This window comes from Haliotis asinina, chromosome 10, assembly GCF_037392515.1.
Source record: "Haliotis asinina isolate JCU_RB_2024 chromosome 10, JCU_Hal_asi_v2, whole genome shotgun sequence".
In the NCBI taxonomy this organism is placed as follows: domain Eukaryota; kingdom Metazoa; phylum Mollusca; class Gastropoda; order Lepetellida; family Haliotidae; genus Haliotis; species Haliotis asinina.
Window position 1 is genome coordinate 31,036,648 of NC_090289.1, and position 14,492 is coordinate 31,051,139.

A 14,492-nucleotide genomic window follows, 5' to 3' on the forward strand; every position below is an offset into this window, starting at 1 on the left:
GACAAGCATGGTTTACTGCAGATCAGTTCCAATCCGGATCTTCACCAAACATGAAGCTGGTTGGCCTCCTGTTGGCATTAATCATGTTGATAGGACTGTCAGCGCCATGCCTATGCTCGTAGGTACATCAAAGGAGGTAAGCGCATGAGAACTGTGTCAGTTCTTCCACCATCAAGCGAATACGCCGTAAAATACCTGCCAACTCACTCGGTCAATGTACCTGTACAAGGTCTTCAGTACAATCCGAACACGCTGGAACTGCTTACCTGATGTCCGTGACAATAAGCTGCACTAAGGCATCACCCAGCTTCCGTCTGAAGTAATCGAATAGCTGGAACACATGGAACAATAACCACTGTGAATAGCTTGTGAGGTATAACGTTTTTCACCATAAACAATTCAATGGCAACGTTGACTGTGTCTCTGTGTCTTTATTGTTGGCCCCCGTGCATAGACCACAGGGTAATGTGGGTTTGTGATAAATGTTGTTTAAATGCTTAAAAAACATTCAGATCTATGATAGTTAGGGTTTGGGTATTTACTTCTTAGATGTTCACATGGTCTACATACCAAGCAAAAAGTGACACAACGTAGTCGGTAGGCACATAGTCGGTCTTCTTGTTCTGTCTTAATGTACGTTTATCAACATGAGAGAGATAATGTTCTATAGCTACAAATGATTTGAAAAGACAGTGATTTTAAAGTTTAGACTTTGAGATTATTGAAGTGTGCCAAGTTCGGATTTCAGAGTCTCTCACTCTCTGGCATCCGCACATCCAAAGATATTCAAATCCATTGTGGAAGTGCATGTTCACGTGGTAAGAAATCCTACTGAAATAATTAGTTTGAAGTTTTTCCCCCAAATTGGATCTTACTGAATCGTCAAATCCCCCTAAATAGGCAAGATCATACTAATAGTCTAAGAGTTTAGCTGCTACTTAGATAGGTAGTCCGCCGGTTCTGTTATGAAGATATTAAATGAGTAGAAATGTTTTTATGTGGCTCAAAAATACTGGTACCATTAACGCCCATAGTTGAGGGTGTCTCAGCCTCGGTAATGTACACTTTGGAGAGTACTGGCAACCAATGATCAAACCACCGATTACCCCTGATCAGAATGTTTGGCATGAGTATACCCATGCTCATACCTTTCGTAATAAAGAGGTCAATCTCAAAGAGTTGTCCTGCGGGGTTAAGTAGAGACGTTCTGATATTACTGAAGAAATTTCAAAGCGACATGATCCAGGTTTCAACGGTGTGGGTATAACTTTAGACTGAGAATAGGTTGATTAGTTATTTAAGGCAACAGTGTTGCGTCCCATGGATGTTTCAGGAATCTCTGATCGTGGGTTCGAATCTGTGTTTGCTGTAATGTTGTTTCTAGGTTTTAAAACCATCCATTTGGGTTTCACCTCAGTGGTAAAGGACTTTCGTCACTTCGGATTTGATGTAACTGAAATACTATTCAAGGTGGAATCAACGTAAACATATTAACTTAGAGTCACGTGATATGCAACATGACAGGTAAACTTGAGGTATAACGTGCTCTTACCGCTTTCTGTATGTTTTCGAGAAGGTTGAGATATTTCGTCGAATTTTTTTGTGTGAAGTCGATGTCAGAAACATTCCTTTCCAGGCGGATAGATGCACTGATCTCTTCAACAGCTGAAAAGAAAGACACAATTCAAATTCTCTCCAGGAATCTGTTATGCAGGGATATACCATAGTATAACTTGTGCTGAAAGACTTTATTGAGACTGTGAAGAAGAAGTAGAAGAAGAAGAAGAGAACACTACACTCCAAATGAATTACACATTTTGCATGTGTGTGAAAATCTAAGACTTTTAGTCATATGTTTCATACTGAAAGTGGTATAAACGTGGTTGGGGTAGGGGGATGAAGTGGTGTATTACCGTCGCACGTCTTTCCATCCTGGTTGAGCGTTTGCCCAGCGGGACATACACATGTGAACGACCCGTCTGTGTTCATACAAGAACCGCTACAGCCATGACTGCCAGCACACTCATCTTCGTCTGGGGATGAAATCATCCATTTTATAAGAGGGAAGAAATATGGTTTGTTATAGCAGTGAGTGCTGTCAGTGGAGACTGGAGATTTCAGCTTCTCATCACGTCTCAGTACATTATATGGCAGATACACCTTCCACTTCCCTATGAAAAAATCTCAGTTATTATGTTCTCAGATATGTACTTTTAAGCTGTAATATTTCCCTTAATAATTTAAGAAATCCCCCCGTCCATTTTAAAACCATGTCAGGATAAAACACTCCAGGCAAATAACTGGTGGAACATTCCAAACATGACAATTCACACATTGTTATATAACCATGTATGAGCATATCTTGAGGAACTGACACAGACTGCTGTGAAGAAGTTGAAATAGACCTTGGTATATGTTTTGACATCAGACAGACATGGACGTTAAATGTCTTCATCATAATCAAAACACTTGAGTGCTGTTTTCATCTGATTTCAGTCAGATATTAACATTAGGTGGCTTCAGTGAGAGAACGCAAATATTGAATTAGATGTCTTCATAATAGACAAATACTTCCGTTCTACTTCACTAAGATATCAAGCAGATATTGACATTAAATGTCCAGATTATAGACAAATACTCTCGTTTTGCTTCCCTCGGATATATAGCAAATATTGACATTAAATGTCTTACTTATAGAAATATACCCTCGTTCTACTTCAGTGAGACATCAAGCAGATATTGACATTAAATGGCTTGATTACAGCCAAATACGTTTGTGCTATTTCAATCAGATATCAAACAGTTATTGACATTAAATGCCTTGATTATAGAAAAATACTCTCGCTTTACTTCAGTCATTTATCAGGTTGGTGTCAAGATTACAGCCAAATACGTTGTGTTATTTCAATCAGATATCAAGCAGACACTGAAATTAAATATCTTGATTATAGACAAATACTCTCGTTCTACTTCAGTCAGATATCAAGCTGGTGTCTTCATTACAGCAAAATATTTTCATGCCGTCTGTGTGCCGAGTGCATGCGTTTACTGTGTCAATACATGTTATGCACATGACAGGAGAAGTTCCAAACGTTTGATGACATACCATCACATTTGTTTGTTGTAGCGTTCTTCACGTAGCCGCTGTCGCAGTCGCAGGAGAAGGACCCTGGGCTGTTGCTACAAGTAGAGTTTGGTGTCCCGCTACATATGTTGGTGTTCTGGCACTCGTCAATATCTGTGCCACACACAAGCAAACAGTATGGCGGGTGTTGAATAAGAAAATATACTACATGTACATCGACACAATACACTTGAAAATCAATAAAACTGGAATCAGACTTTTGCAAGAACCATGGCTTGATCCGTGGAAGGTGAAGATTGTGAAACTTTATGGAAAAGATGAAAAATGTTTTGTTAAATTGTCACACATTGTAAAAGATGAACAACAGTTGTTACAATGAAAGAAGTTCTAGCAATAGGTTCTACATTTATCGGTGATGATTTCACTCACCATCACAGAGATTGGTGGTAGCGTTCTTAACGTATCCAGAGACACAGTCACATCTGTAGCTTCCGTCTGTGTTGGTGCAGTTGGAGTTGGCCAGTCCAGAGCAGATGGTTGCGTTCGCGGTGCACTCGTTGGTGTCTTACAAAGGACAAACATGTCAAATCAATCTCATATACACAATCACTTACACTTTCTTACGCTACACGTCGTGTTTCTTATATTCCTGGTGGTTAAATAGGTAAGAAACATTGACGTTTTTCAGTCCGATTGTTGTATTCGGTTGAGATTGGTGGTCAGTGCGAAACAACAATATGTTTCTTTGACGGATAATTCATTTGAAGAAAGGAACAACACACACACACACATAAAAGCACACACACACGCGCGCGCGCGCAAATATTGTGACTGTGCTTTAGCATCACTGTGTCGTGCAAGTGGACGATTGTATGCATTTACTGGGTCAATACATGTTGTGCATATGACAGGAGAAGTTCCAAACGTTTCATGACATACCATCACATTTGTCTGTTGCAACGTTCTTCACGTAGCCGCTGTCGCAGTCGCAGGAGAAGGACCCTGGGCTGTTGCTACAGGTGGAGTTTGGTGTTCCGCTACATATGTTGGTGTTCTGGCACTCGTCAATATCTGTGCCATACATAAGCAGACAGTAATGGGGGTGTTGAATTAGAAAATATACTACGTGTACATCGACACAATACACTTGAAAATCAATAAAACTGGAATCAGACTTTTGCAAGAACCATGGCTTGATCCGTGGAAGGTGAAGATTGTGAAACTTTATGGAAAAGATGAAAAATGTTTTGTTAAATTGTCACACATTGTAAAAGATGAACAACAGTTGTTACAATGAAAGAAGTTCTAGCAATAGGTTCTACATTTATCGGTGATGATTTCACTCACCATCACAGAGATTGGTGGTAGCGTTCTTAACGTATCCAGAGACACAGTCACATCTGTAGCTTCCGTCTGTGTTGGTGCAGTTGGAGTTGGCCAGTCCAGAGCAGATGGTTGCGTTCGCGGTGCACTCGTTGGTGTCTTACAAAGGACAAACATGTCAAATCAATCTCATATACACAATCACTTACACTTTCTTACGCTACACGTCGTGTTTCTTATATTCCTGGTGGTTAAATAGGTAAGAAACATTGACGTTTTTCAGTCCGATTGTTGTATTCGGTTGAGATTGGTGGTCAGTGCGAAACAACAATATGTTTCTTTGACGGATAATTCATTTGAAGAAAGGAACAACACACACACACACATAAAAGCACACACACACGCGCGCGCGCGCAAATATTGTGACTGTGCTTTAGCATCACTGTGTCGTGCAAGTGGACGATTGTATGCATTTACTGGGTCAATACATGTTGTGCATATGACAGGAGAAGTTCCAAACGTTTCATGACATACCATCACATTTGTCTGTTGCAACGTTCTTCACGTAGCCGCTGTCGCAGTCGCAGGAGAAGGACCCTGGGCTGTTGCTACAGGTGGAGTTTGGTGTTCCGCTACATATGTTGGTGTTCTGGCACTCGTCAATATCTGTGCCATACATAAGCAGACAGTAATGGGGGTGTTGAATTAGAAAATATACTACGTGTACATCGACACAATACACTTGAAAATCAATAAAACTGGAATCAGACTTTTGCAAGAACCATGGCTTGATCCGTGGAAGGTGAAGATTGTGAAACTTTATGGAAAAGATGAAAAATGTTTTGTTAAATTGTCACACATTGTAAAAGATGAACAACAGTTGTTACAATGAAAGAAGTTCTAGCAATAGGTTCTACATTTATCGGTGATGATTTCACTCACCATCACAGAGATTGGTGGTAGCGTTCTTAACGTATCCAGAGACACAGTCACATCTGTAGCTTCCGTCTGTGTTGGTGCAGTTGGAGTTGGCCAGTCCAGAGCAGATGGTTGCGTTCGCGGTGCACTCGTTGGTGTCTTACAAAGGACAAACATGTCAAATCAATCTCATATACACAATCACTTACACTTTCTTACGCTACACGTCGTGTTTCTTATATTCCTGGTGGTTAAATAGGTAAGAAACATTGAAGTTTTTCAGTCCGATTGTTGTATTCGGTTGAGATTGGTGGTCAGTGCGAAACAACAATATGTTTCTTTGACGGATAATTCATTTGAAGAAAGGAACAACACACACACACACATAAAAGCACACACACACACGCGCGCGCGCAAATATTGTGACTGTGCTTTAGCATCACTGTGTCGTGCAAGTGGACGATTGTATGCATTTACTGGGTCAATACATGTTGTGCATATGACAGGAGAAGTTCCAAACGTTTCATGACATACCATCACATTTGTCTGTTGCAACGTTCTTCACGTAGCCGCTGTCGCAGTCGCAGGAGAAGGACCCTGGGCTGTTGCTACAGGTGGAGTTTGGTGTTCCGCTACATATGTTGGTGTTCTGGCACTCGTCAATATCTGTGCCATACATAAGCAGACAGTAATGGGGGTGTTGAATTAGAAAATATACTACATGTACATCGACACAATACACTTGAAAATCAATAAAACTGGAATCAGACTTTTGCAAGAACCATGGCTTGATCCGTGGAAGGTGAAGATTGTGAAACTTTATGGAAAAGATGAAAAATGTTTTGTTAAATTGTCACACATTGTAAAAGATGAACAACAGTTGTTACAATGAAAGAAGTTCTAGCAATAGGTTCTACATTTATCGGTGATGATTTCACTCACCATCACAGAGATTGGTGGTAGCGTTCTTAACGTATCCAGAGACACAGTCACATCTGTAGCTTCCGTCTGTGTTGGTGCAGTTGGAGTTGGCCAGTCCAGAGCAGATGGTTGCGTTCGCGGTGCACTCGTTAATGTCTGGAAACAGGTTTATTATCTTGAAAACGTTTGCATTGCAAGCCACATCCAAAAGTTAGTATTTAATGTTAAATGTTAATTAACGTCCAACTTTGTCTGCAGGTTTGACTAACAACAGCTACTCTCTCTGAAATGAACATATTTTACATAAAATAACTGCTCAGAATAAAGACAATAAAATACAATAAATAGGAGCCCTGAGACCTCCTTAATTTTCAGCCTGAAACTGGAAATCTAGATTTGGTGGACATTTCTGACTCGCATGAGCTCTCTTGGATATATTCCTTTCAAGGTCTCTATGACAGACTAATTACGGGCGTCAATGAAGAATTAGGATAATACTATTAAAAACGTAGGGGATATTAGATTTACAAGATTGATGAAATGCAAATGATGACTCCAGGGAGGAAACATGATGAAGAGAAATAAGGGGAAATATGACAATTTATTCCACTCCGTTAATAATGTTTTATCTGTATGGATATACATCACCTTTCCTCATATGCTTTGGCATTGTCTAGCGGAATGCTTGCAAACTGGAATATTCCCTACTTTTAAAATAGTGTATAATTGCTGACCTGAGTTGACCTCAACTTCAGACAAAGACTGAAAATCACACCGTGTTAAACGATGTTGTTATTGGAAAAGAGTTTTCGTACATTGTTTCAGTTTTTAGTAGTATGTTGTTATATGACGTTTCATAATTAATATGTCAGTTCACATCAGTGTATTCCTGTGTAGCACATTAAAACGGTTTGAAATATCTTATGTCTCACCAGTGCAGCTGTTACCGGTCCCAACGTAGCCATCAAAACACGAGCAATCATGTCCACCTACAGTGTTTGTACAATTCTGTGAACAGGTGTTCAGATCACCGTCTAAACACTCATTGACATCTGAAACATGCAACATATACCTGAACATGAGTACATGCAGTGTTGAGTCTGGGCATATCGAAATATGGGAGCAAACACTTACTACTGCATCGTATACAGCCGTGTGGGTCTGGTATATACCTTTACGTCATACACAGCCGTGTGGGTCTGGTACATACCTTCACGTCATACACAACCGTGTGGGTCTGGTACATACCTTCACGTCATATACAGCTGTGTGGGTCTGGTACATACCTTTACGTCATACACAACCGTGTGGGTCTGGTACATACCTTCACGTCATATACAGCTGTGTGGGTCTGGTACATACCTTTACGTCATACACAACCGTGTGGGTCTGGTACATACCTTCACGTCATATACAGCCGTGTGGGTCTGGTACATACCTTCACGTCATACACAACCGTGTGGGTCTGGTACATACCTTTACGTCATACACAACCGTGTGGGTCTGGTACATACCTTTACGTCATACACAACTGTGTGGGTCTGGTACATACCTTCACGTCATATACAGCTGTGTGGGTCTGGTACATACCTTTACGTCATACACAACCGTGTGGGTCTGGTACATACCTTCACGTCTTACACAACCGTGTGGGTCTGGTACATACCTTTACGTCATACACAGCCGTGTGGGTCTGGTACATACCTTTACGTCATACACAGCCGTGTCGTTCTGGTACATACCTTTACGTCACACACAGCCGTGTGGGTCTGGTACATACCTTTACGTCACACACAGCCGTGTGGGTCTGGTACATACCTTTACGTCATACACAGCCGTGTGGGTCTGGTACATACCTTTACGTCATACACAACCGTGTGGGTCTGGTACATACCTTCACGTCATACACAGCCGTGTGGGTCTGGTACATAACTTTACGTCATACACAGCCGTGTGGGTCTGGTACATAACTTTACGTCATACACAGCCGTGTGGGTCTGGTACATACCTTTACGTCATACACAGCTGTGTGGGTCTGGTACATACCTTTACGTCATACACAGCTGTGTGGGTCTGGTACATACCTTCACGTCATACACAACCGTGTGGGTCTGGTACATACCTTCACGTCTTACACAGCCGTGTGGGTCTGGTACATAACTTTACGTCATACACAGCCGTGTGGGTCTGGTACATACCTTTACGTCATACACAACCGTGTGGGTCTGGTACATACCTTCACGTCTTACACAGCCGTGTGGGTCTGGTACATAACTTTACGTCATACACAGCCGTGTGGGTCTGGTACATACCTTTACGTCATACACAACCGTGTGGGTCTGGTACATAACTTTACGTCATACACAGCCGTGTGGGTCTGGTACATACCTTTACGTCATACACAGCCGTGTGGGTCTGGTACATACCTTTACGTCATACACAACCGTGTGGGTCTGGTACATACCTTCACGTCATACACAGCCGTGTGGGTCTGGTACATACCTTCACGTCATACACAGCCGTGTGGATCTGGTACATACCTTTACGTCATACACAACCGTGTGGGTCTGGTACATACCTTTACGTCATACACAACCGTGTGGTCTGGTACGTACCTTTACGTCATACACAACCGTGTGGGTCTGGTAAACCGTATTATACATGCACACATAACCACGTGGAACTAATACACATTATAACATACACAGCCGCATGGGACAAGCACATGCTGAATTAAACAACACGGCAATGTCCCCATGGTCTGCATACACGCCCAATTTACAAAATACACTCGGATACCAGGATCCAAATACTGGTTCTTACCAACACACATCTTAGTGGTAGGGTTTTGCTGGAACCCGCTGTTACATTCACAGATGAAGGAGCCGACAGTGTTGTTACAGTTGGAGTTGGGTGTGCCGGCACATATGGTGGCGTTGTCCATGCATTCATTGACGTCTTCGTTGCAAGTATCCCCCTTCCATCCAGTCCTGCACGTGCACTCGCCATTTGTGCTGTTGCAGGCGACGGAGTTGACGCCACACATGCATCTGTTTATACAGTTCTTACCCCAGTGGTTTGCGTCACAGGCTGAAATATTTTAAATGTATTATTCAGGATGTGCGTCTCGTAAGTACTGGGCAATGGATAGACGCAGATTGAAGGCATCACCAGTGTGCTGTGCCATCTGATATCCGACCTTTGCATAACAGTAAGACCCGCTTTTTTCGCAGATCCGCAACAATCGATATGTACAGATCAACAGGGTCGATATTTACAGAACAGCAAGCCCCGATAATTGCAGATCGGCATGGCTCGATATTCACATAACAGCTAGGCCTAGCAAACAGATCACTGCATATTCGATACTCCAGCGGCCTGTGTATACTCAAGTCTGAACCAGAGAACCTAGTCATCAACAACATGAGCATCGAGCTACACAACGGGGATGCGATGACATGTGTCAGCCAAGTCACTGATGCATTCAATGAGTGATAGAGTTCAGTATTACGCCACTCTCAACAATATTTCATCTATACGGCAGCGGTCTGTAAGCAATCGAGTTTGGACCAGGCAATCCTGTCATCAACAGCACCAGCATCGATTTACTCAACTGGGATACGAAGACATGTGTCAGTGATGGTCGCTGATGACCAATTCTAACCCAGATCTTCACAGGCTATGAGAGTGAGATATCAACCATCAACGACAAAATGTTCTTACAACATCAAAAAACATGTTTTGATTTGTCAGAGCTTGACTGTGTGAAAGTAATTCACTGCGGCGTTCTCTGACCTGGTGCTGGTAGAATATTGCTAAAAGCTGCGTACTCACCCTACAAATATATATTCAGGACTGTTTTATTGTTCCTAACAATGTGATATTACCACCCACCTTGACACGAATTGAATGCTGTCCTGAAGAATCCATTCTCACACTCGCAGATAAAACTTCCGTTTGTATTGGTGCAGGTGCTGTTAGCGCCGCAGTTGGCGGTGTTGCACTCGTTCACGTCGTCGGAACACGTGTCCCCCTCCCACCCCTTGACACAGGTGCATGAGCCGTTGACCTTGTCGCACGTCGCGGTGTTAACAACATTGCAGCTGCAGTTGCTTCTGCATTCTTGGCCAAAGGTACCTTGTACACAATCTGTTGGGAAAAGGATGAGTACTGTTACCTCACTGATGTATACGGTGAGTGAGTGAGTTTAGGTTTACGCCGCACTCAGCAATATTCCCGCTATATGGTGACGATCTGTAAACAATCGAGTCTGGACCAGACAATCCAGTCATCAACAGCAAGAGAGTCGATTTACACTGTTGGGATATATGTCAACCAAGTCTGAGAGTCTGACTACCCGATCCCCTTAGTCGGCTCTTGCTGGCACCATTCTAACCCGGATTTTTACGGGTATCATTGTATTCAGAATCGAAGCTTACAGTGGACTATGATTTCTATGAAGCTCCACCATCTCGGTGAGGTTTTTAAAATGTTTAAGGCTGCACATGGGTGGGAATTTTCCACATTGTATTTGACGAATTAATTGATGCAATTTCCTAGATTGATCTATGCCCTATTTCAACAATGATTTCCTCATATGCAACTGCGTTGCCTTTGCATGCGTGGAAGAATACATGCACCTTTTCGCGAACGCGTGGGTAGTATATATATATACATACATACATACATACATACATACATACATACATACATACATACATACGTGTGTGTGTGTGTGTGTGTGTGTGTGTGCGTGTGTGTGTGTGTGTGCATCTGTGACTTGGGGGGGATAGGTGAAGTTACAAAGACACGTGGTGAAGATAGTGAGTGACCACCTACCTGCACACGTGACGCCGTCATTCTGGAGTTTGGAGCCACTCTTACAAACGCACTCATATCCGCCGCCATTTCCTATGTTGTTGCACGTGGCGCCCCCTGTCGCACAAGGATCCGTCCCTTCTGTGCACTCATTGACATCTGAATGGTAAAGGTGTCATGAATTTGAGCAGTTTAACGTAGTTTTCGGTAATTTAACGTTGGCCGCAATCTACACAGCCACGTTAGACACTGCATGTGACAAAGAGAAGAACATATACTGATGTTTTAGAACAGACCAACTTAGTATGCCACCAGAAACATTGAATTTCTTATTCTTCTGACAAATAGGAAAAGAAAGAAAGGTAAAATGCATTTTTATAGAATCGTGGGAGAATACGAGTGAGTGAGTGAAATGGGTTCTCTGCCGCTTTCAGGAACATTCAGGCTACAACAAGCCTGAAAAATTGAAAAATATAGCCAGAGATCAATTTTAAAGAGAACATAACAAGACTGGAACCGTATCTATTACGTTTTAGAGGGAAGCTCTACCTCACGACCAGGTTAAAATGATCCATTTATAGTTAGGCCTACTGTCATTATCACTACTGTCATGTCGACTATAAGGTCTTACTTTCCAATCATAATCTCGGAGTAGTGCTTTTTCCTGCACACACATATCGCCAAATTTATCGGTAAACTGGTATACCGCTCAAACGAGCTTAATCACACGGGGCCACTTGAGTCTGAAGTGAGAATGCCTAATCACGAGTTACCGCATCGCGAGTACCTCATTGACAAGAGGTCGGAAACGCATTGCACCGCGGCGTAAAACAATCCACACTACTCAACATATTCTGTCCGCGTGCGTGTGTAACTGTAAATCAACAGGCAGTTTGAGCAGGAGTAATAGAGAACACATATACAGACAGCAAAAGAAACGCAACTGATTTTTGTCATTTTTTTAAAAATAGAAGATATAAACATGAACGCTTACTCTTAGGAGAGTTCATTTTTTGGAAACTTGCGTTTCTTTTTCTGTTCAGTATACTAAACAGGCATCCAACTATCGTAAAAATGACCATTTCTTTAGAACTTACCGACGCACAGTGATGAGTTTGTGGGGTCCACCTTGAATCCGCTGTTACAGAAGCACGACTCATTCCCTTGGTCCACTTGACATCCCTGTTGACACTGAAGAGTCGTACACTCGGTCGCCGCTGTATCATGGACGGTGTAAAATGTGGTCAAGTGAGATGATGACAGTGACCAATACATCACATGAATACTATGTTGAAATAAGAAATGAGCAGCTGAACACGGCCATAAAGTAAGAACAGTGTTGAAAGAAGGAATGAGCTGAACACGGCCATAAAGTAAAGACAGTGTTGAAAGAAGGAATGAACTGAACACGGTAATAAATTAAAGACAGTATTGAAAGAAGGAATGAGCAGTTGAACACGGTCATAAAGTAGAGACTGTGTTGAAAGAAGGAATGAGCTGAACACGGTAATAAAGTAGAGATTGTGTTGAAAGAAGGAATGGGCTGAATACAGTAATAAAGTAGAGATTGTGTTGAAAGAAGGAATGAGCTGAACACGGTCATAAAGTAGAGACAGTGTTGAAAGAAGGAATGAGCAGTTGAACACGGTCATAAAGTAGAGACTGTGTTGAAAGAAGGAATGAGCTGAACACGGTCATAAAGTAGAGACTGTGTTGAAAGAAGGAATGAGCTGAACACGGTAATAAAGTAGAGATTGTGTTGAAAGAACGAATGGGCTGAATACAGTAATAAAGTAGAGATTGTGTTGAAAGAAGGAATGAGCAGTTGAACACGGTCATAAAGTAGAGACTGTGTTGAAAGAAGGAATGAACAGTTGAACACGGTAATAAAGTAGAGATTGTGTTGAAAGAACGAATGGGCTGAATACAGTAATAAAGTAGAGATTGTGTTGAAAGAAGGAATGAGCTGAACAAGGTCATAAAGTAGAGACAGTGTTGAAAAAAGGAATGAGCTGAACACGCTCATAACGTGATACAGCGTCGAGGTGTAAATACTAAAGCTTTTAGGCATTTTTGTGAATGCGAGTGCTCGCGGTAGGGCAGGATATGACAAACATTTTTCATTTAACATAAAAAAGAATATACTTCTGAGAATAGCCAAGACTGGATATTCTTCCGCGAGGGTGTTTTATAATTACACAAACAAGAGCTTGAGCAAACTGAATTTTGGTGTATTCTGAACGAAGGATGTGCCGTACATAGTCGGGTTTAGGCCAGAGTAACAGGTGAACCACATTAAATCTGCACTGAGTTATAGTCTAACATCATATTGTTGTCTTATTTCATTTGTGGATCACTGACCTACACAGGATCGTCTGTTTGTCTGGAGCAGGAAGCCTGGACGACAGCTGCAGGCATAACCTCCATCAGTGTTCCTGCAGTTGTGTTGACAATCGTCCTTTCCTGTCGCACACTCATCAACATCTGCAACAACAACCATATATGTTAACGTGGGCTCTAAACGATAAAGGGGTGGAAAGCATTCGCATGTCAGACACAAAAAATCATTTTCTATCATTTTTGGTGTCGGGTGAGAATCTCTAAAGTGTTGAGAGTGTTCTTTCGTCAGATCAAAGACCCGGGTTCTATTCCCCACATGGGTATATTTCTGTTATGGGATAAGAATCTCTGGTATTGGCTGGAAGTCTCTAAAGTACTCCCTTGTCAGACCCGAGACCCGGGTTCTATTTCTGTAATTTTGATCAAGAGTGCCCCTTCATCAGATCAATGACCAGGGATCTATTCTCCACATCGGTATATCACTGGTATCGGGTGAGAACCTCTAAACCATTCACAATTTTCGCTCGCCAGGTGAAAGACCCAGGTTCTTTTCCCCACATGGGAATATTTTTGCTATCGGGTGAGAATCTCTTAAGTTTTTTCAAGTTTCCCCTTGCAATGCCAAAGACCTGGCTTCTCTTCCCTATATGTGCATATTTGTGATGTCGGGTGAGAATTTCTAATTTTACAAGTTTTGGCTCGCTATGTTAAAGAACCAGGTTCTGTTCTCCACATGGGTGCATAAGAGGTGGACGTGCTCAACCCATACTCAATCACTCTAAAAGTCGACACTATGAGTCATCGACATTGTCAACAAATTTTATGTTCCAAACATTCAAATGAGAAATTATTACTTCCTAGCACAGAATGTCACTTTAACTGGAACGTAGACTGTCATTAGTAATATCACACGTGTCAAGTTGATATAAACGACTTGTGGCTTGTCAGCATTTCAGTTCTATTAGAACAGGTGTGAGGACCTGTTAAAACTCACGAGGAGGTAGGATAGCCTATTGTCTAAACCGTTCGCTCATTACGCCTAAGATCCGTGTTCGATTTCCATCATGGATACAATGTGTGAAGATCC

General features: G+C 41.9%; 1 protein-coding gene across 1 annotated transcript in view; it reads right to left on the bottom strand.

Annotated features, from left to right (window-relative positions):
• The window catches only part of LOC137297948 (fibrillin-2-like), a 93,750-nt gene that overhangs the window by 21,969 nt on the left and 57,289 nt on the right, over positions 1-14,492 (bottom strand). The window contains exons 28-44 of the mRNA XM_067829949.1: positions 13,427-13,549; positions 12,163-12,282; positions 11,087-11,224; positions 10,142-10,396; positions 9,071-9,337; positions 7,180-7,299; positions 6,269-6,403; positions 5,861-5,992; positions 5,351-5,485; positions 4,943-5,074; positions 4,433-4,567; positions 4,025-4,156; positions 3,515-3,649; positions 3,107-3,238; positions 1,914-2,033; positions 1,553-1,665; positions 267-331 (exon numbers count right to left, since the gene is read on the bottom strand). Coding sequence (XP_067686050.1) covers positions 267-331; positions 1,553-1,665; positions 1,914-2,033; positions 3,107-3,238; positions 3,515-3,649; positions 4,025-4,156; positions 4,433-4,567; positions 4,943-5,074; positions 5,351-5,485; positions 5,861-5,992; positions 6,269-6,403; positions 7,180-7,299; positions 9,071-9,337; positions 10,142-10,396; positions 11,087-11,224; positions 12,163-12,282; positions 13,427-13,549 — 2,389 coding nt within the window. The remainder of the gene's footprint in view (positions 1-266; positions 332-1,552; positions 1,666-1,913; positions 2,034-3,106; positions 3,239-3,514; positions 3,650-4,024; positions 4,157-4,432; positions 4,568-4,942; positions 5,075-5,350; positions 5,486-5,860; positions 5,993-6,268; positions 6,404-7,179; positions 7,300-9,070; positions 9,338-10,141; positions 10,397-11,086; positions 11,225-12,162; positions 12,283-13,426; positions 13,550-14,492) is intronic.